The sequence below is a fragment of the Lissotriton helveticus genome, chromosome 9 (genome assembly GCF_964261635.1).
Source record: "Lissotriton helveticus chromosome 9, aLisHel1.1, whole genome shotgun sequence".
Lineage (NCBI taxonomy): Eukaryota > Metazoa > Chordata > Amphibia > Caudata > Salamandridae > Lissotriton > Lissotriton helveticus.
The window spans coordinates 329,052,173-329,073,506 of NC_136070.1; the positions used below are offsets into that span (position 1 = coordinate 329,052,173).

Below are 21,334 nucleotides of genomic sequence, written 5' to 3' on the forward strand. Positions count from 1 at the left end.
GCCATCGTTAAAGTACAGAAAACCATACAGCCATGATAAATAATTCTTTTATATATAGACAAGGGCAGCATATAAGACCCCTCCTTTTCAAGTGAATTGCATGTTTCCCTGTTTGCTTCAATAGAGTACAATCTAGTCTCCAGCTCTATCGTTGCTCCTCACTGTCATGTCCTTCCTGCGTCTGATGCATACAGGATTCTGTTAATAATGGTGGTCCCACTACCAGTGCTATAACGAGACAACAAACATTTACCAACTTTTTTAAATCCTCCCTAAACAAGATCTATTTCATGACTCGTTTCCACTTTCACAAGACTCTATTGCCTCTAGGACTCTAGAGATGGTCAAGCTGCTCTGACCAAAAAGCAACCACTTAGGTAATCCTTGTTTTCTTGGTTTAGTTTCTCATATTGGATAGAGTTCCTATTCCTTATGGTCATGAACCGCGAGGACTATGGCTTCTTTTAGCTTCGTAGTATGTTCTAACATTTATGACTATCAATGAAGATCCTGTGATGCAGAAGAAATTGTTACTCAATTGTAGTCCTAGTTCTGCAACTTTGGAATCTTTACTGGAGTCATATAAGACCCTTCTCTTCTTTGGCATCTGGAATAAAAACTTCACCAATTCATTACTAGTCTAAACTATTCACTTCAGAAAGAACGGACTCTGTGAGGGAACAGTCAGTACAAGGCAATGTGGTTATTGAAGCTCTTTGAGCCTTAAAGGGGTAGGATTCCTTTTTAAAATCTTAAAATGTAAGACATTTAGGCTGAACCTTTCCTCGTTACTTAGACTTGCATGTAATTAGCAGTGTGTGTAATCGATGCTAAAATGTAGTTTTGAGGTGGGCTTTTTTAGTATTTCAATCGGTCTAAATTTTTGAAAATCTTTCCTGTGGTAGGCTTAGGAGGGGTCTCCGCAACATAGAGACACTTTGCTGTCCTCACTCTTTTAGGGATATATTGACATACCTATTGCTATGAATTGCTCTAGGGTACTGGCACATAGCAGGGAATTATTCCAATGTACATAACTATCATTAATGGTAGTACGATGCAGAAATACGAAAGATCACAATATATTGTATTACTTTGAAGAATTTTACGAATAAATACAAACATTGACAGGAATGTAACATATAGAATACAGTGAGTTCCTTCAGTGAGATGGCCAAAGTGTGCTATGAACAATCGAGAAAGTGTTCCTATTAGTATAAAATAATTAGACCAACCTCCTTAGATTTATAGGGTCTCCCTTCACTTTGAAATGTATCTTGGGAATTATCTAACGCAATGATATATTGTCTCTTTTCACCAATAAACTGTGATTAATATTATTTTGACATGTATTAATAGTACATAAACACATATTTGCTCTTTTGATTATTAATTGAATTTGACGACCATTTCTAACATACATATTACAATTTATACAACAAATTATATAAGTAGAAGAAAATATCAAAAATTTTAAAAACTGCTACTAACTGACATTCCTTTGTTTTATTCCATTTGGACGTCTGCTTCAATATATGCCTCATCCTTCCTTTTCGACTTATCTGACTAGTCACCGCTTAAGAATCAGTGTGTCCTTAAGAAACCGTCTACAGCATGCAATGTTCCAACCAAAAAATAAATTGGCTTTAGATAAATATGGAAGCAGCAGGACGACACCAGGGGGAAATATAAAAAAACACATGAGCTTGCAAAACGAGTTTTCACTTACATCTGTTAACTAAACATGGATTTAATTACAAATTAGAAGTGGTATCCTTACTAACACCCTACTGAGACATTTAACCAAATGCTAAGGTTGCTGACTTTGTCCCATCATAATTCCTGAAGCATAATACACCACAGTGAACAGCCAGGAGTCCTATAATTGCTTACCCGTTTTTTATGAGACTAACTACAGATATGACATGTACCTCGGAGACCTCAACAATAAATGTAAAAATCTATGATTTGAGAGTTACTTGTGTCTCACTTGGCAAATCTGCTGTCCCATAAGTGCCAACCGTGATGTCTCCTTGACTATGACTGGGACATCAGGGAATAAATGCCACGACAGCTCATGAACCAGAATGCTCTTTCAAGGCAGAAGAATTTCAACGCTTGACTACAGGCAGAGCACACTCAACCTTTCATACCCCATTAGTTGGTAAAATGAGTATAAAAAGTTGTGTGTTTGTAACGTGTTAATTATATTGCTTAGATACAGTATAAGAGAAGGATCAGGCACTGTACAGTATCAAGTCATTATTCTTATTGTTAATATGGAACTTAGGCATAAGTTTCAAAAACCAGATCCAAACAAATTCCTACAAACAGGCCTCGTGAGGACCATGTATGCTGTGGTCAGTTTCTGTCACCATGCACACATGCTGATCTCAGCCTTCACTTCATATGAGGCCGCAATAGAGGTTACGACTGAATTCATCTTGTGCTGTGTTCATGCCAAAACACCAGTCGAGAAGTTTAAAAATATGGTCTCTAAATATTTACCTTAAATATTCACGGTCTTAGATATACTGAATTGTAGTCATTTTCATCTAAGCAGCAACAGCACATAGAAATTATATTTCCCATGCTCGTACGGTGTACGTTTGGAAGATCTGCAAACACTTTTGTCTAATTTAATAATCACTTTAATTCAAATCATGCATGAAACCGAAAGCAATCATTAATAAATATCTCGACAGTGAACGATGTAGAGAGACACCCATCAATCAAAATCCACAAATCTAATTTGGACCCTGGTATACCCGCAGCATTGTAATTACATTAACTATTGTGCATCTCAGAATGCTCGATGGGCCTACGTGCCTAGAATCACGAGTCTGTTCCTAAGATGCCCACTCAAGGCGCATCAGTAAGCAAGGTTTGAGTAACATGTTCAACTGCCCATTATGGGATGAGTGGGTTATTGTTGTGTTCGCTTGTTGTGGGATAATGTCTAGTACACACATCAGAACAGTGCTATCTATTCAGGCTTTCTTACACTCTGCCTTGTCGTGTACCGTGTGCATGACCCAGCCTTTGAAACAATGCAGTGCAGCGTTGATACATAATAAGGTTTAGCATTATAAACTCTTAGGTGTTTTTAGTGTTGTGGTTAGATTTATGCGGTTGTGTAAGTACAGTATAATTTACATTTAAGCCATCATTCGAATATGTCTCAATAGAAAAACATTACGACCCCTTCACAGGTAAATGTTGTAAACCAGGTGCAGTACGGAATCTGCAAACCAAACAAAAATGTAAACAATGTCCCTGAATGTCTGTCAGCAAGAGTGGTTCAACTTCAAATACATACTTAGTACTTCCGCCATGTTTGTGAGGTAACAGCGATCATGTTTGCAGTGTCTATGGTCACTCACAATGCAACCATGCTTGTCCTGGTATACAAAGCAGTGTGGCTGTCTTGCAGGGATTAAAAACTTGGTTATTCACCATGTAATCTGGCTTGCTCTTGGATTAGAGCCGGGACACTGCTTGGAGCATTTGTGCGCTTAATAAAACTGTCGATACAAAAGGAGATGATGGACGGAGCGCTTGAGCAAATCAAACACTCACCCCCAGTCAACTGATCTGGGTTTAATCCATCACCATTCTTTAGCCCACTCAGCCACCCCATTTCAGACATGGCTATATGCAAATCAGTCTGACCCTGTGCCTCATGGGAACAGTCCAGCCCGAACTGCCAAGCCATGTCTTCCATGGACCGGAAACAAGCATCCTGGGACCGGTTTCGGATTCATAATCCTCATCAGCCAGGCTATCTTGAATCCAGTGGCCAAGTGAGCAAGGGACTCACGTCTGAGCATACCCTGCCACACTTAGGGCGAACAAAGCGATACAAAAGGAGATGAAACTGTCCATCACCATGTAGGCCACTCATAAATGCTATCACCTAGGAACATCTGAGATCCTTCATTAGTTGACATACATTAATTAACATAACATAACAAACTAATCCCAGCACCTTGGTCTTCAAGTCGACTTGAATACGCTAGGACGCTATCCGGACAAGGCTCCGTACTTTCCACACGGTCAATACCGATTGAAATAAACTTCATCACTGAGTGTGAATCATCCCAGGACTGAACCATACTAACAAACGTCATAGGCTCGCATACAGCCTTTCCTTTTCTTGCGTAACCGAGGATACAACCCACCTTTTATCTCTCATTGCCCTGAAAAAGCCCTTGTTTGGGCGCAACGTGTTGGCTGGTCCAATTGATCACAAACCAAGCACACCTGAAATAAAAGTACGGAAAAAGACTATGTTGACTACCTTTTTTCTGTGCTAAATTCTGTAACCTGTTATTCGATTATATTGCCTCTCGTCCAATCAGTATATAGTTCTGATCTCCTTTTATGCCCAACTGAGGTGTCTGCTTTGCTGATTCAGCTTACCAGGGAGCTTAAAAAGAGTCAATAAAGTTGCAAACACTCTGAGAAGCTGGCTTTTTAAACTCCCTTCGAAAAGGCGAGAGAACATGAGATGTCCCTAATGACCAGTACACCTTTGAGATATCTTTAAGGTGACTTATAATTGGCTAAAATGTGGGTCAAATGATTCTGCGCTGTTACCTACCTCCTCACCACTAAAATTGTAACCTTGGCATGACTACTGCAGTGGGTGCTGCCTTGGTTGGCTTAACAGTGGATGGTGGTCATTACTATAGTCCTCACTGATTAAACTGTTCCTGCATTGCGCTATATGGAGTGATTTCTTTCCTGAGCTCTGCCATTCCTGGGGATAGACATGGGAAAGAGTGACCACAAGCGGTCCAAACTGTTCGATCCCAAAAGGCCAACAAGAGAGACGGAGAAAAAAAAGGGAAGCTGGCACTAAGGCAGCACGGGCCTAGACTGGACCTATGGAAGAGATAGAGGTAAAACCGCTGCTTTTAGACATGAAGAGAAGCTTACATCATATTGTAGACAATATGGACTCACTAACTTCACATATGAATCGAATAATGGAGAGGTCAGACAAGCACGCCTCATGTATCTGCATGCAATCGATCTCTGATGGTGAAGACAGCACTAATGCATGGAATGACAAAATGGTAAAAATGGCAAAGATACAGGAGATAGTCACACTAAAAATTAAAACCAATGTGCAAGATATATGCATATCAAAGTAAGAATAGTAGGAATAAAGGAATCAACAAACATTTACAAGGTGGAGCCTATTGAGACAAACCTACACTCAGAACTATTTTGCAGATCCCTTCTTGTCCCTTGCTAATTATTGAGAGGACACACCGAAACTTGGCCCCTAGACCTGTGCCAAAAGACTATTGCATCAGATCACTGACCTTCTACGTGGGCATACATTTCTATTCCAGGTAAGAAGAAAAAAAGAACTAATCCATATCAGCATGAGGGTCTCCATTTTTCCAGACTTCATGCTGAAGGTTCATGAAGCCAAGATGGCTTTCACCTGAAACTCCAATAAGCCATGCAGTAACCAGGTGTCTAAACAATCTGCACAAAGACTAGGCTCCTGTTATTTTTTTAAGTTCGGGCCTTTTACTGCAGCGCAGGAGGCTGCATTGTTGATCAAAAAACGTTTTGCTGGAACAAGTGCTTTCTCAGTTTATAATCAACATCTGCCCGCCACCACCAGGAGTGATGAAGACTGATAGAATCAACTTTTTTTGTCTTGCTTCCTTAAAGTCCTGGTAAATTTCCTGATTCGATACATCTGTGAGTGGAAGTGGATATGAGAGTGTGTTGTGGCTGCGAGATGCAGTTGAGAGGGGATTGTGAATGATTGGGGTTGGGTGTTCAATAAGTGCTCCTGTACTAGGCTAAAATCTGTGAGTGCACTCCAAATGCAGTAATCCTGGAGACAGATGCTGGGGGGGCAAGTTACCTGCTCCTTTAGAAGAGAGACCTTTTGCTGAACCTTTAAAACTGCCAATACAGGTCCTTGAATTTGGCCCGGCCTTCTCTTTGATGTGGGGCTCCTCATCCTGAGGTAATTGGTTTGTAAGATTGGGGAAAGACACATTTATGCCACAATGTGTGTGGCCTATATGGATTAATAGCTGGAGGCTGTCATTTTGCCCCTCGAGCAGAAATCATGCTTAATTTTTGTTACATCTTCACCTGGCCAGAACTAGTATCCTCCTTCTCCCTTGAAAGGGAGATGTCTTACTTATTGAAGAAAAAGGTTAAGTTTGGAAGGGGAGGATTGGATGTTGGGGCCTTTTTTTCTTATGACATCACCACATATTCTAATGACAGCATAGGGACAACACATTATTTATCTTGGCACAAACCATTCCAAGTGAAGTATCCTATATTACTTGGCAACTGTCCTACCACATGTTATCTGAGAAGATATGGTAAATAACCTCTGTGCGCTTACTAGCTTGGACTGTTGCATGGTCTGAAATGTGCTGGCTTATCTAGACATAAAATAAACATTTCTTTCTTTAAGAGACCCATGTAGCACCAAAGGGGTCAGCTATCTTTGCACGGTGTTGGAGAGTGCGCTTTTCTTTGTGTGTAACAAGCTATTTTAATGCGCAAGGATCTGATCTGCTACTTTGTTACTTGAAGATGGTGGCTTATGTGTATGGCAGATCACATTATCCAGGGCTTGTTGAGCAACAGATCGAGCACCCTTACCAACACTTAAGTCATCAATGATGTAACGGCACAATTCTCCTTTTTTGAAACTGGCACAGGAGAGTGGGTTTCAGGGCTTTTAGACGAGGGCCAACACTCTGAGGGTTATCTCCATTGTGATTTGCCTCCTTCAGTTGCGTAGAGGACATTATGAATAGGTTACCAATAGGAGTCGAGCGGTGATCAACTCCCTAATGATACCCGAAGTAAAAGTTGCACTATACAGAAGTAGTGTGATTGTAATGGATGGGGTGGTGGGACATTGGTTTTTACCTGTAAGTAGGTTCTTCAAAAAGGATGCAAAATGTGTATCTTTTTCTTGGAGAGCTTAAATAATGTTTATTTTAAAAAAAAGAGCATTGTCCAGAAGACGACTGGCCAGGCAAACACTTTTCATAAGTCCTCAACCTCAGTGCAACATTTCACAAGGCAAAGTAACTGATGCGCTATGCTTGGACCGCAGCAGAAGAAGCCCGCCCGTTCATGCACATGACTTTAAATACTCACTTGTCCTCTAAGCACTAAAGTAACATTTTCACATAGAACTTAGATACAGAGTCTAAAAGAGAAATTAAAAGAGTAAGACCCTGGGTTATCCCCATCTCTTTTGTATATCTGCCCAGCCTAAGGTAAAAAAATAAAATAATCATAAATTAAAAACGCACACATATATAAGCCACCGTGTAGTTGTAGTTAGCACAGAGTTTCCATATGAAAGGCATTTTTTGTTTTACTAATAACTATCACAAACATAGCTTGTGGATCAAGGCGACTGAATACAGAGGATCATTGCGGGTTTCTTGGTTGGGTGTGACAAACATTTATTCTATATAACATGCACACCTAAAGAATAATCTTGACTATGGTGGTGCAATAAAATGTCACCGATATATTTACAAACAGAAATAAAATAAAATGTATTAAAATGCTGGTTTGCCACATGTACTGCACTACAGACCTACAGTGTATTGATGGAATGGTATAATTTTACTGGCCACTGAACTCACTAAGGAGCAGTCACAGAGAATGCACGGGAAGATTCTGACCAACAAAGTAAGCACATGCATGGAGGTACACCATCACTAATTGACATGGAAATCTGGTTAAAGGTATAGACTACAGAGCCAGGAAGATAACGGTAATGTACTGAACAGAAAACAGCATAAACCGTGAATATTTACCACCACATGGCAGAATTATGATACAGCAATGGAGAATTGTTCACATATAGGTCATTAGCAGCTTGTGGTAGCTGGGACACATACTGGATGGGGGTGGTTGGTGCATGTTCCTGTTTCAATCCATAACCGATTAATTTCCTGTGAGACATGGAAAGTATATTTTCCACACACCCACTGCATGAGTATCTCAAAAGAGTGGATAGCTCAGTATCCATGAATTGGAAATGTCTTAAAGTGTATCCATTTACATTCCAACCTCCAGCAATCTGCAATTGGAATAAAACAGGTGACAACCACTCATATTTCTAGCATTTACCTGATCAATCAATCCCTTGTTGGTGTACCATAGCTGCCCACTTACTCATACATTGTCACATTTGCACCATGTAGGTACATCTCACATAGGTGATGACCTAAGTCTACTGTCTTCGAGGGGAATAAATGCTGCATCCCCAAAAACTATATTACATAAAAGGAGAACATAGACAACGAAGCCTGAGGACAGAACAACTACTGCAACATTGCCTAATGGAGTTGGCAAGGCAGTGGTAGAGCAAGTGAAAGGTCAGGATGCCATGCCTCAAAGCAGCCTGGGACTAGGGCCAAATAGATTTTGCAAATTCAGAGTGTACAGAGACTGAGAGTTTCCCACAAAGCTAGACACCACCAACACCTGAGGAGGAAGACTACTCATGGACCAAGGGACTGGAGCATAGGTACAGTAAAGAGAATACCAAGATGATGAGAAGGAGGGTAGTGTGGTTCCGGAGAGCCCAAACAGGGGCAAAGCAGATTTGACATTAAGCACGATGCTTTGGACGAAAAGGTTGATGGATGCAGTCACAAACTGGGAATCTGAGATAATATGTGACTGACATTTGACCCCAAGGAAAAAGATGCTACAGGAGAGTGAAACCCTAAATAGTGCACACAGATGAGTAACACACAAGACACTAGAAGCGCAACAAAAGTTAGGCATTGTTGGTGGAAATGTGTGCGGCTATGCAAGTGCTGAATAGTTCTGTCCAGCCACCTGTGTGTAGTGAGTATAGATCAGCCATAGTAACTGAAAACCCATCTCAAAATAGTGAAATAGTCATAGTGAAAGTAATCTATAGATAAACACCTCCTATCTATACTGCGGAGCACTTCTGGGATATTACTTCATTATCATTGGCAAACGGTTATGGGTGCTTTTATCTATTGTATTCAAGCTGTACTGATGTCAAGTGTCACCACTGGACACTGCAGCTGTCATTTCCACAGTTGCCATCTGTGAGTTGGCTGTGGTGGTGGGCCAAGCAAGGTTGATGTGACATCGGTAGTCAGGAAAACAGCATATGTCCGGCAGCATTAAAGAGGAAACTGAGTAGGGCTACCAATACAGCCTGTGTTTTTCTAAGTTCTTATAGGTGTGCAGTCCTCAAATTTGTGTGCACTAGTGGCACATTCCTACAGATAATGCCACACTGCTGATCTCAATGACTTTTCTGATACAACAGTATTGCTGTCGGCCTCTCACCGCACCAAGCATCAGTAGTTGTTGTGCTGGTGGTCCTAGAAGAGGTTGTTCGTAGTCACAGGAATAGCAAGTCTTTTTTGCTAGCCTGGTTGTCTTTGTTGGCCTGCTGAAGGTCCCCTGCCTCCTGGTTAACAGATAGACAACACATGTAATGCATCCATATATTGAAAGGTGTATGGTAAACAGAAAAAAATACGAATTAAAGGGATGAGCAACAACATCAATTAGATGGTACATACACAGGGAACAAGAGGTAATTTTGCCCTAAGAGCCCTTCGACCATTTTATCCATATATACTATATACAAAGCAAAGGGGTAACCCAGTATCCCTCAGAACCTGGGCATGTATGATACAAACAACAATTGGTTCTGTCGGGTCGTACAATTTCTTTGGGGTTATGCGCATTTAAGTAAAGTAACACATCTTAGAACGGCACCAGAACACAATTGCAGTAACAAAGTTATTCATGATTTCAAGAAGAGAAATATTTTACTTAAACTTTCAAAGATTCAAAATAAGCCCCATTTTATCGAGGGTAAGCGATGCAAAGCTCTTGCAATTCAGCACTAGTAGAGTTACTGAGGCGCCTTGAAAGAATACTTGAGATCCTCTTAGTAATATCCGATTTCCAGCTTTCAGAACAGACAGATGCCAAAAGATGATACAGATGTAATGATTATGCTGGTAAGCGATCAGAACCTTTGCTAATTACAAGCTGGTGCTGTCAGATAGAAAGATGGGGCAACAAAGAGCTGCAAGACCACACACAGGTTCTCAGCCCAGAAGTGCAACCTATCGGGTTCAGAATAGGCAGCAGCACCCCAAACTGAGATGGAAATCAGGACTAATGGGACCACTTCCTGGGCAAAAAGCAAGGGAGCAGTAAGGAGGGGCACACCACAATTGGGAGGGACTGCAGGAGGGGAAGCCAGTACCAAACAGAGGCACCCAAACCAGCCAGGAGCATAAGAAATATTGTTGGTAGGAAGAAAGCCAATGCACTTGCAAAATAAACTGAAATCAGGAAACTATTGTGTTCTATACTCTCCACATCACAGGCCTGTTTTGCATTATATTACTTGGTTATATGCATGTCTTTTTTTTGTTTGTTTAGAGTTACGATCCAGAACAACTTTCTTTAACACGGAAATGAAAAGGAAGTACCCAGAGAATCAGTTCAGACCATGTAATATAGATGCATCATTTGATAATTGAAATGCGCCTCCCTTTACAACTGGCCCAGTTCCTCAAATTGGGCTGACAGGAGCAGCGGTGCATGCAGCCAGCAATGCCCCATGGGTTACATGATCTGCTTCCCATGAATTCCAAGCAAGCACTACTCCTAGTGGGAGCAAGGCAGTGCCCGGTTTCATGTGTCGCTGCTCCCGATGGCATTGTTAACACAAAGGCTATGAAAGGCACACAAAACTCACGCCTATGAGCTGCTGTCTATTTTCATATGAAAGTAAATCCATTTCCCTTAAACCATCTGCGAAGGGACATATGTCTGGTTCGGTTGACAGTGGCGAGTGCCTTCCCCACAAAACCAGAATGGACGTTGACAGTGTCAAACGAGCATACGGTTAGCTGGCACACTTCATTATTTCCAAAACGCTGATTTCAGAGAAATGCCATTAGTGGTTATTCACAACAGAACTGTGTTCAGTGGGAAAGCTCTGCAGAGATGAGAAGAAACAGCAAGCAATTGAATGCTCCTTTATATTTTAGGAAATGTTTAATTTGTGGGCACCGGCTTTTTTCTGCTACACATAATGAATGGAGGTTTCAACATTTTAGCAAACACATTTTCTTACGATGGGTAAATCACTGAGTGGAGCAGCAATTTAATAAATGAATGTATTAATTTCTTGTGTTTTTCCGTTCTCGCCAGGGCGTCTTTGATCATGCAAAGATCCAGACTTTAAACAGCTTTAACGATCGTTAATTTCAACAGAGTTAACCACGCGCAAATAAGTATCAAATCTTCCCACTTGCACTTGCAAGTTATCGGATTTTTTGGGGGCGGGGTAAATATTTTTGCAAATTTTGCATTGATTGTCAAAGATTAAAATAATAGAGATATCGAGGAAAAACATTGACTGATCACTGAAAGCTATGCATCTTAACAACCCTCATACATGAAGCCATAGTTGCAATTACAAAATCACAGTGCGGGGTAGAATCATCTAACAAGTGCATTGAAAAAAGGCAAACCAAGCATTGAATTAATACCACTGAGTGGTCAAAGGAAAAACAATACCTTAATGTGTTTCACCCCACAGCTGACAAGCTTGTTTGGTTGATACAAATCCCAAGATATGTCAAATATCTGTAAATACAAAGAAAACGCTTAAAAATGTCTTCTGATACAATTAGATATATCTATACATGTCATCCCTAGGCGCAACAGAGAGAGTAGTAAAGAATTCTCTATACAGTACATATACCATCTTGCATCTGCATTGTAAATCTCAGGTACAATTCCTAAATCCATTATGCCTTCCAGCTGTAAATAATATCTAGGCATGGTGCCCTCAGCCTACAATAACACCCAGCTCTAAACAAGTCCTTAATACTCTATCTAATTATAGACTACACTCTAGCGCTAGATAAATCCTATGTGCACTACTTATGTCTGCAATACCTTTCTATAGTTTCTGTCCCAAAATTAATTATCCGAACTGTATTATACTTTTGGCTGTAGGTATTCCATAAGTGGAAGGACTACCACTTCCAAACTGTAAATAATTTAAAAGAGTATGTATTTTTATGCCATATGCTATTAATTTTAACATATATTTTAATACCTTCCAAATGTAAATCTCAAATGCAGTGTTTACATGATGAGAGCTAAATAATTCCCATGTGTAGCACATATGTACCTTACAACTGTAAATAGTTCCTAAGTGTTGTGTGGCTATGAGAGTCTATAATATCTCCCGGCTCTGCAAAACGCCTGGTTTAGCAATTAAAGGAGTTATTCGGAGTATGAAGAAAAGGGTGCTATACTGCTGGAGTGGTGAAGGCACTGGTTTCAATGGGCAAGCCAAGGTCATAGGGCTATATCCTAGCTCGCAGATCAGGGAGTTTCAATTCCATGATGCAGCTCCTGCCTCCCAGTAGGAAGCTAATTTCAGGAAAAAGCACAGCGTGCCTGGTTTGCCTACCAGTAGCATGGCAGATCATGCCGGTTTTTTCAATTTAATGTCCAAAGACAAATCCCAAAAGCCAAGGTCTCTCTTTCGAAAATTAAGTAAATAATTTCTTGGCACACTGGGACTCTTCTCCTAAGCGTGGGGGTCACTTTTCCTGTGGACGGCAGCCCATTACAAGAAACAGCCAGGAGGAACAGAAGTGGAAGGTGGCAGCAACAGAATGGCTCCTAGGTGCCTTTTCCAACAGTGGGTGCTCCATGAAACAGTTTTCCCAACGGAATGGCAGAGTAGGCTGTAGCTCCTTTGTCAAGAAATTCAACATTCCTACACCCTAAATGAGGCAGTGATTTCAAGGCAGACAGGACACCTTTTCATTTTTGGTTGCTGTCCCATTATAGCCCACTTCTAAATGAGGACTAAAGTTTATAAAGTTTATAATGTTTTGAGTGAGTGGAGGGTGAGTCTTAGAACTATGAGCATTGCAGAGTTGTGTACTTTGCCTATCAAGGCGAGTTGTGAATACCTTTCAGGTATGTTCATAATTCAGCAACACTTTTGAACTAGGTATAGAATTATGATATAGAATAGAATTAAGATATATTGCCTAAGTCAGCAGTATCTTTGTCAACTCCAGGGTCAAAACCGAAGCCAAATTATTATCTTCTATGGTTAAAAATGTCCATGAATAACTATAGTTTGTCTATGAACACAAAAAAGTGCATGTCCAGATAGGAATTCTCCCAAATGATTACCTTAGCCTATAACTGCTTCCAGCCATAACGAATTTCAAGATCCAGAATCTAATTCTATCATACTTTTCAGCTATAAATAGTTAATTTCTACAGTACTAAAACCAAACCTACGTCCAACCAGCAAATGCTTCAAGTAATTCACAAAGTCTCTGTTGCTATCCACGGGTAGGTAATTGGTAACAAAATGCAATTATATCATTAATTCTAATAGCAAATAATTTCTAGATGCAATAAACAAATATTTGAAACGGCAATTACAGGACGATTTAACAGTTTTCATGTTCAGTACTCAAATCTTTCATGCTATCTGGTTATATGTCATTGCACTTTTAACTTATTGCACAGACCACAGATTCTTAACCTGGGGTCTGCAGACCCAAGGAGGTCAACAGAAAATACTCTGGGGGCCCACCACTGTTTAGAAAATAAAATATTAGTAGCAAAATTGAAACCTGAAAATTTTAAAATACTCAATAAATGTAAAGGAATTTTATGCTTTTCCACGGCAGCTTTTCCGCCGTGGAAAAGCATGTGGTCTTTTGTGTTTGGGGGCCCGTTGCGGGCCCCCAGGGTGTTGGGGGGTGCACATGGGGGGTACCTATGGTGTGGCTCAATGGTTAGAGCGGCAGACCCTGATGCAGAGGTATAGCCCGGGACCAGGGTTCAATTCCCCGCCTCGGTGGGTCTTGAGCTAAAAAAAAAGTCCACGGACCTGATAATTCTCGCCTCGGTGCCTATTCCAATCATGGAGTCCCACTCTGCAACTCTGGGCAATAGCTTACTTAATCTCCACAACGGCCCCCACAACGCTAAGGATGCCTGGCCTCCACCTTGGGGGTGCCCAGGAGTGGACACCTCACAGGGAAAGCCAGGATGGGTTCCACAGCGGTATTCGTACATGCGCCTTGAGACCCTTGCGGGTGAGTAGTGCGCTATACAAGTATCAATTTACATGGTACCCCCCTGCTTTGGCATGCACAAGGTGGCAGGCACCACGCGGTGCCTGCCATGTTGTGCATGCCAAAGTAAAACATGCATATTTTACATTGTGGCGGGTGCTGCTCCAAGCAGCACCCGCCGCAATGTAAAATATACGGGATGTGACCGCCAGGGTGGCGGTCACATCCTAATTGCTAAGGAGGGACCGCCGCTGCGCCTGCGGTCGGTCCCTCCACCTCGGGGGTGGCGGACGGACGCAAGTCCGTCCGCCATCCTATTAGACCACTAAGAGGCCTAATAGGATGGCGGACGGACCTGCATCCGTCTGCCACCCCCGAGGTGGAGGGACCGTCCGCAGGGGCAGCGGCGGTCCCTCCGGTGCAATTAGGATGTGACCGCCACCCTGGCGGTCACATCCCGTATCTTTAACCTTGCGGCAGGTGCAGCTTGAAGCAGCACCCGCCGCAAGGTTAAAAATGCATGCTTTGCATTTACATGCACAAAGCGGCAGGCACCGCGCGGTGCCAGCCGCTTTGTGCATGCAAATGCAGAGGGGTACCATAGGTACCCCCCATGTGCACCCCCCACCCCCTTCACCCTGGGGGCCCGCAACGGCCCCCAAAGAAAAGACCGTATGCCTTGCCACAGAAAGGCATGTCCTGAAGCACATCCTAATATGGCTGGCGGTGTCTGATAGACACTGCCACCATATTAGAGCTTTTCTGCCATGGTCGGAAGGCGACCGCTGCGGAAAAGCGGCGGACGTTCTTCCCGTCCTAATGTGGCGGGGGTCTTTTCGTGTAACTCAGCGGTGAATCCGCATCCTCCGTGCCGGCGGTGGCTTCCACCGGCCCGGAGGATGCGGATTCACCGCAATCCTAATCGACCCCTAAGTTAGTATCCTGGTCTTGATTGTGAGAGATTCGTGATTACTTCAAACAGAATCTGGGATGTATGACTGCTGACCTCAACAGAAGCACTGGTATGAGGTGACAAAAAGAGCATAGGCTAGGAGAAAAAAGACAGAGTAATAAGCTAGAGTCTAGCATATCGCTCATCATTAAGAAATAAAACTACACTTTGAAAAGCTCCAACATTCCCATTAAAATGTAGATTTTTTGATTGGGTTACCATATTTCACAATTGGTGTATTTGTTTGCTGTATACTTGTATCGGTTTGTTTACTGTTTTGAGGTTCAACAGACACTATTACGTGGGGTCCCCCAATTCCAGTAGCGATATACCGCAGGATCCAAAGAAGAAAAAAGGTTAAAAAACCACTGGAATAAACGGTTGATGTAGTTTCATAGGTGCCTACAAGCTACTTTTGGATGAGACATTTGTTGCACATTATACTTAAAATGTAATACAATAAAACATAGGACCATAGTCTCTGTTGTGAATAAATTGCAGGCAAACATTCCATTATGTCATATCGTTGAGCAGCACACTAACCCTGCACCACAGTTATGCTAATAATCCTTACCTTCTCTTAATTACCCACAAGAGGAATGCAAAGACTACAATAAATGTAAGGATATCTCAACATGCAATATTTAATTCTATCCTTAAGAACCTATATTAATAGTTGACGAGCTAGCTATGGATGTCTTCTTATCCCTCTCACGTGTGGCTAGGTCTCATCTGGTGAAGTCAGCAATACCTGCAAGTTGTAAATAATTCTAAGCATAGGTAATCATGGGTTCCAGCATTAAGTTCTTAGGTACTGCACCAAAGTCTACCATGCATCTGTAGTGATGAATATTTGGGCCATGATGCTTTCAAAATTCTTATGCATAAAGTTACACCACTATTATATGAATGACTGACTATTAGTTTTCATTTCCATATTCAGGCTCTCTGGATGTGGTCATCCTGAAGGGCATTTGTAACAAAGGACTAGAATAACTGAATTCTGTGCAAACACCAATACTTGCTATCCACTGGAAAAGCTCTTGAGCTGACAGAGGACCCTCGGTAGATTCGGATTCAAAAAGCCCTTGCCTCCTGCAGTAGGCAGCCAATACGTTTATACATGTAGGATTTAATTCAGAAGGTAAATATACATGTACATATTTACTACGGTGTAGATTTACAACTACACTTATGTGTAACTATATTCACAATTTCCGAGGGTGGGTTTACATCTAGATGTACTTACCACCCCATCAAATCAGGGGGTGGAGCCTCCTACAACAGGATTCCCAAGTTAGTTATTAATAGAAACTTTGCGCATGTTCAAAGATTCCACAACCATGGCTAAGACCTGTCTATTGAAAATTCTAAGAAAAAATATTAAAGTTGATTATTATGTACAAAATACAAAAATATTTTAGCGTGTAATGTAAATGTAACTTACTTAAAAATGTTATTACTTATAACCAAGAAAATGAAATGTTGCAGTATTTTAACTTAGCAGACTGAAAGAGTATTAATGTATAATAATTTTTTTAACAATGGCTTAAACAAATCCTACCCTTACTTACATAGTTACTTAATTTGCAATACATTGTGTTAAACAGTGTTGGTTACATTTATTTACATAATTTGTTATTTGTTTTCACTAAAGGCTTAATTTACCATTTTAAATTAAAGTTGTTGTTACATTTAAAAAATAATTGTATTTATCAGTTCAACTATTTAAATGTTGAAATAATTAATTTTAACATTAGTTCTTATGGGATGCTATTGTTTCCTATAGAAGGATCTTGCAGTACCTGTAAGTGGGCGTTTGTAGTGCTTGAGTTACACCAAGATTAGGTTGGAGTATATTTACAACTGTTTTGACACATTTAGGGCTGAACTAACATTAGAAGCCCAGTGTAGGAATATCAATGGTCTTCCTCTTTTGTGGGTGTGTGTTTGCATTAATATGTTCCTAACTGAACCCCTCCTTAAATTTCACTAAACCCCGATAATGTAATGTTGTGTGCCCCATTTTCCATTCACTCCTCTTGTACCCCCACATTTGCTACAAAAATGTGATACCTAAGTGTGCGGAGATCTCTATCACCTTGGCGGAGATCTCCGAAGAGAAAGTAAAGAGTGATGGAGGCAGAGGTCTCCGGACGTAGGTTGGTGAATTGCATTTTATAGCAAGTGAGTAATATTACTGTAGTATTATTTTACATATTACAGAATGCAGTGTGTGAATCAATCCCTGCCAGTAGAGTATTGAGGGACATAATCAGTCCAAACTGTAGGACTCAGAAGGGATATGGTAGAATCCCCAAATGAAACTTTAGGTAATTCTAATGTGAATAACCTTCTAGTATGTTGAAGTAGTCCTCCGGGAAGTCTCTTGCACATAGTCTCTCTTGAAGGAGGGATTTGTCTGCTGTAAAGTCATAATTATGATGTTTTTTCCTTTTAATGAAACTATTGACAGATCTGAGGTCTGACTAGTCTTCAGTCTTTGGTTGGTGCTTTCTTTGCAGGAAGTGCCTAGAGAGTTCTCATTCTTGATGAAGGAATCTTGGAATTCTTTGTACTAGCTTTTTATCACAGACGGTAGACATTTTGTCACGTGACTGAAATAGATGTGACCAATTGAGACTCTCCTAAGCTTGAAGCACCCTACAATGCTGTAGTGTAAAAAAAAATGAATCTGTCCGGGATATTTTCCAGCAACCAAACATCTGTGGTGATCTTTTTCCAAGTCTGAAGGAAGTTGAATATTTTCACTTCCTCCAGGGTGCTGATTAGGAAAAGGTGGAAGCAGTCATTTGGCTTAACGGAGGTGGAAAGTAATTTCCCAAAGACCAACAAATGCAGCACGGTGGGAACAATATCTTGCTCACCCAGAAGGGCATCTTGGCCTTTGTTACCTCTGCTGTTGTTTGTATTCAGGGGCTTGAATCTGTAAAAAAGAAAATTTGGATTGCATTCCTGAGATGCAGAAAGGCTTAACTGATAGCTTCTTCCTCGCTAAGGCCACTGACTTTAACATACCGGGTTCTGATTACATGAGGATGTATTCATTATACATCTGAGCTCTTGACCGCATATTTCTTTAAAAAATAGAATTCTATCCTGTCAATCACGGGTGCACAACTCTTTGCAAGAAAACAGTCAGGGTGATGTCCCTCTCCATATGATCTATTAAGTCCACTGAGGTTTTTAGTATGTTGTCTGCCACTATTTGACCTCCAGGGAGCACTTGTAGAGTTTCCAGTTTCAATTAGCAGGAAACATTCTGCCATATGCAAAAGGCATCTGTCCTAAATGACACGTAAAGTTGTGCAGCCCTCTTGTCTAATGCACCGATGGCTTAATTTGGTCATACATTAGAGGTCCAGAGTGAAGAGATCTGTGTTAAGGAACAGCATATTCTCTGGAGCTTGATATTGAAGCACCTGTTGTATGGACATGTCCTGGTGGACGCCTGTGTAAAGAAGGCCTTCTTTTATAGGTTCCAGGGCACCAAGCAATGACATCAATAAAGGGTAGAGGAAGTAGGAGTGTTAGGTAGATCTGCAGCCCATTTGTTTATCTCAGCTTCAGAAACCATGTCATCAAGGAGTGGTAGCTAAAACTGCCCTTGACCTGCATCTGAAGCAAACAAAGAGGAAAGATTGTTCAAACAGTTTCAGACGTGGACCGATGTCTACAGAAATGGAATGTCTAATATTTATAACACCATGGGCAAAAGTGAATGGGAGACCCAGTGATGATCATTTCTGGAGCTGGAGACTTCTTCTGTGCACCTGTACCAGGTGAAGAAGACAGACACCATACATGATGCCTAATGAAAGAAGACTCATTGCAAACTTCCCTTTCTGGCTTTAGAGCAGAGGGTGATTGTGGACCCTATGAATTAGGGAACCAACAGAGTGAAGTTTGGTATTGGATTCTCATTTGTCAGCATCAAATGTCCTGTCAGCCAACCTCTCAAAGTCGAAGAAGGCTACAGATTCAAGCTTCTCAGTGCATGTGCCTCAAAGTTATTGCAGATCATGCCCGTATGAAATGTCTGCTTGATGAAACAGTTATAGTTCATGCAGAAAGAACCCCAAACTCAAATATTTCACAAACATAGAAAGAGGAAGAGTGTTATTAGACCAGCTTCAATTTTAATTAGGGCCTGGAGTTGGGGGGGGGGTTGATATTCTGAGTTTGGCTGGCAATTCTAATTAGACATCAGTCAGTCTCTCTGTTTACTTGAAATTTTAATCAATATATGCCACTTACATTTGATTATATTCCACTTTGCATTTCTAATTTCCCTCTTGCTCTCTGTGCAGACACCTGTTCAACTGCCAGATCGCATGAAGCAGTGTACAGTGGCATTAGCTAAGTGAATGGCTGAGGTGAATGAGAAAGGCCATTACCAAATAAAAACAATAGGTTGCATTTCCCTTCCCTAAGCTCCTCCTTTAGTAATTCCAGCACTTTATCCTTTGTGTCACAACAATGGTAACATAATAACAGGAGTAAAACAGAAGAATTCTTGTGTCAATAAAAGGTATAACACTGTAATGCTACAAGCACTTATATACATTGTTAGATCATGTGGTGACCATTGACACAATATTGCTTTAATACACGTTTTCATTTTGTCTCTGTCTGACTCGTCCTTTCCTCTGCGAAACCCGGCAGGTCTAGGATACTTGCAAACACACAGAAATGTTTACAGTTTTCAAGTCACCAAGCAGAAGAGATAAGCTGCTAGAATAGACAGAGGAGGATGCACAGCCCAAGGATGAGAAAGTAAAGAATTCTGCCTCCGCCCTCATTAGAGCTGGCCAGCTCTGGTGAGTGACCTTGACGCAGAGAGTGCAGCCAGCACTTACAGTGCAGATGAAGGGAGGGGGAGTTTCTAGAAGCCTCTCTCTGTGTTAATAAGAGTATAAAGACAAAAACCTCTTGGCGTTTGGACAAGAACTCTTCTCAGGGGTGGACGCACCGCCTGGAAACCGTGTCCTGTTCGAGGGCTCCTGTCCTGGATTCTTCCAGTCGTGCTGGCAGGATGATGCAAGACAAACAGCCAGTGAAGTATTCCATGTTCTAATTACTTATTCTTGTGTGCATACAGTAATCTCTCTATGCATTTATTCTTGTGTATATACATTTTCTTTTTGCCTTTATCCTACATGTGCATTATTAATATTTGATATATGGGAACTTGCTACAATAAATACTATTTTTACTCGGCAACTGAGGATGGAGCTTTATCTACATTGAATCTTGGTATGCTAAAGTGTGCAGAGTCTTATTTTGAAGAGTGCTCACGTTGTATCCTGGTGTTTTGAAGTCTTGCTCAGGTGTTCGGAAGGAAACGCAAGACAAAAATCTGGAGCAGCCACACACCTGACACCATGTGCCACAACCACATAAAAAAGTGTTTAGTGTGGTGTATATCCACAGGCAACAGAATCATTTTGGTGGGTAAACATTTCAGCTTATATAAGTGAATAAACTGAAGATGCACGTTGGAATCGTCAACCTAAGTATTGCCAAGCTTCCGCTAGATGGATCATCATTTAATGGACTTTTATAAGCTGAATTTGAAGAATCTCATCTTATATCCAAATAATGTAGCATTATATATGAATGAAATCTTCCATTAAGAAGATCTGATGGACATGGCACCAAGCTTCTCACTATGAAAGCCCTGTTGCAGCGGCATATCAGCATGTTTGGTGCTAAACATGATGAAGAAATGCCAGAAACTGAAAGAACTTGTAAACAGGAACTAAGACAGGATAATGGAGGAAAATGCACAAACCTGACAAATTACCAAGAGGACAAAGTTGTCATATCAAGGTGAGTGAGTACTGTTAGATTCAATGGCATTCAACAAACACAGAAGTTCCCACGTGAATATTTTGCCCAGAAAGACGGAGTAGTTACCCTGTCCGTGTGACCGGGCGCCATGGAGAGCATCTTTCCTTTCTTCCAGTCCCAAACGCATATTGTGTTCTTTGCATCCAAGCCAACAGACACCAAACGCTGAAACAGTCAGGAACAAGTAAAACAAATAAAACATCAGTTATAAAAAGAAACATATTTTTTATTCTATGTTTTCAAATAGTAAGAGGCACATTTCCAGAAAAAGAGAGCCACGGAATTGCAGTTATGAGTAGCTATACTACAAGCTTGCCTTTTCAAAGAACTGATAAACTGAAAA

General features: G+C 41.1%; 1 protein-coding gene across 7 annotated transcripts in view; it reads right to left on the reverse strand.

Moving 5' to 3' along the window:
- EML5 (EMAP like 5) overlaps nucleotides 1–21,334 on the reverse strand; it is a 1,317,369-nt gene that overhangs the window by 1,065,788 nt on the left and 230,247 nt on the right. For all 7 annotated transcript variants that reach the window (XR_013600929.1, XR_013600930.1, XR_013600931.1 and 4 more), the window contains exons 3-4: nucleotides 21,058–21,156; nucleotides 11,620–11,688 (exon numbers count right to left, since the gene is read on the reverse strand). Coding sequence is in view for 4 of the 7 variants with exons in the window: in XM_078660021.1 (XP_078516147.1) it covers nucleotides 11,620–11,688; nucleotides 21,058–21,156 (168 nt within the window). In the remaining 3 variants the exon portion in view is untranslated. The remainder of the gene's footprint in view (nucleotides 1–11,619; nucleotides 11,689–21,057; nucleotides 21,157–21,334) is intronic.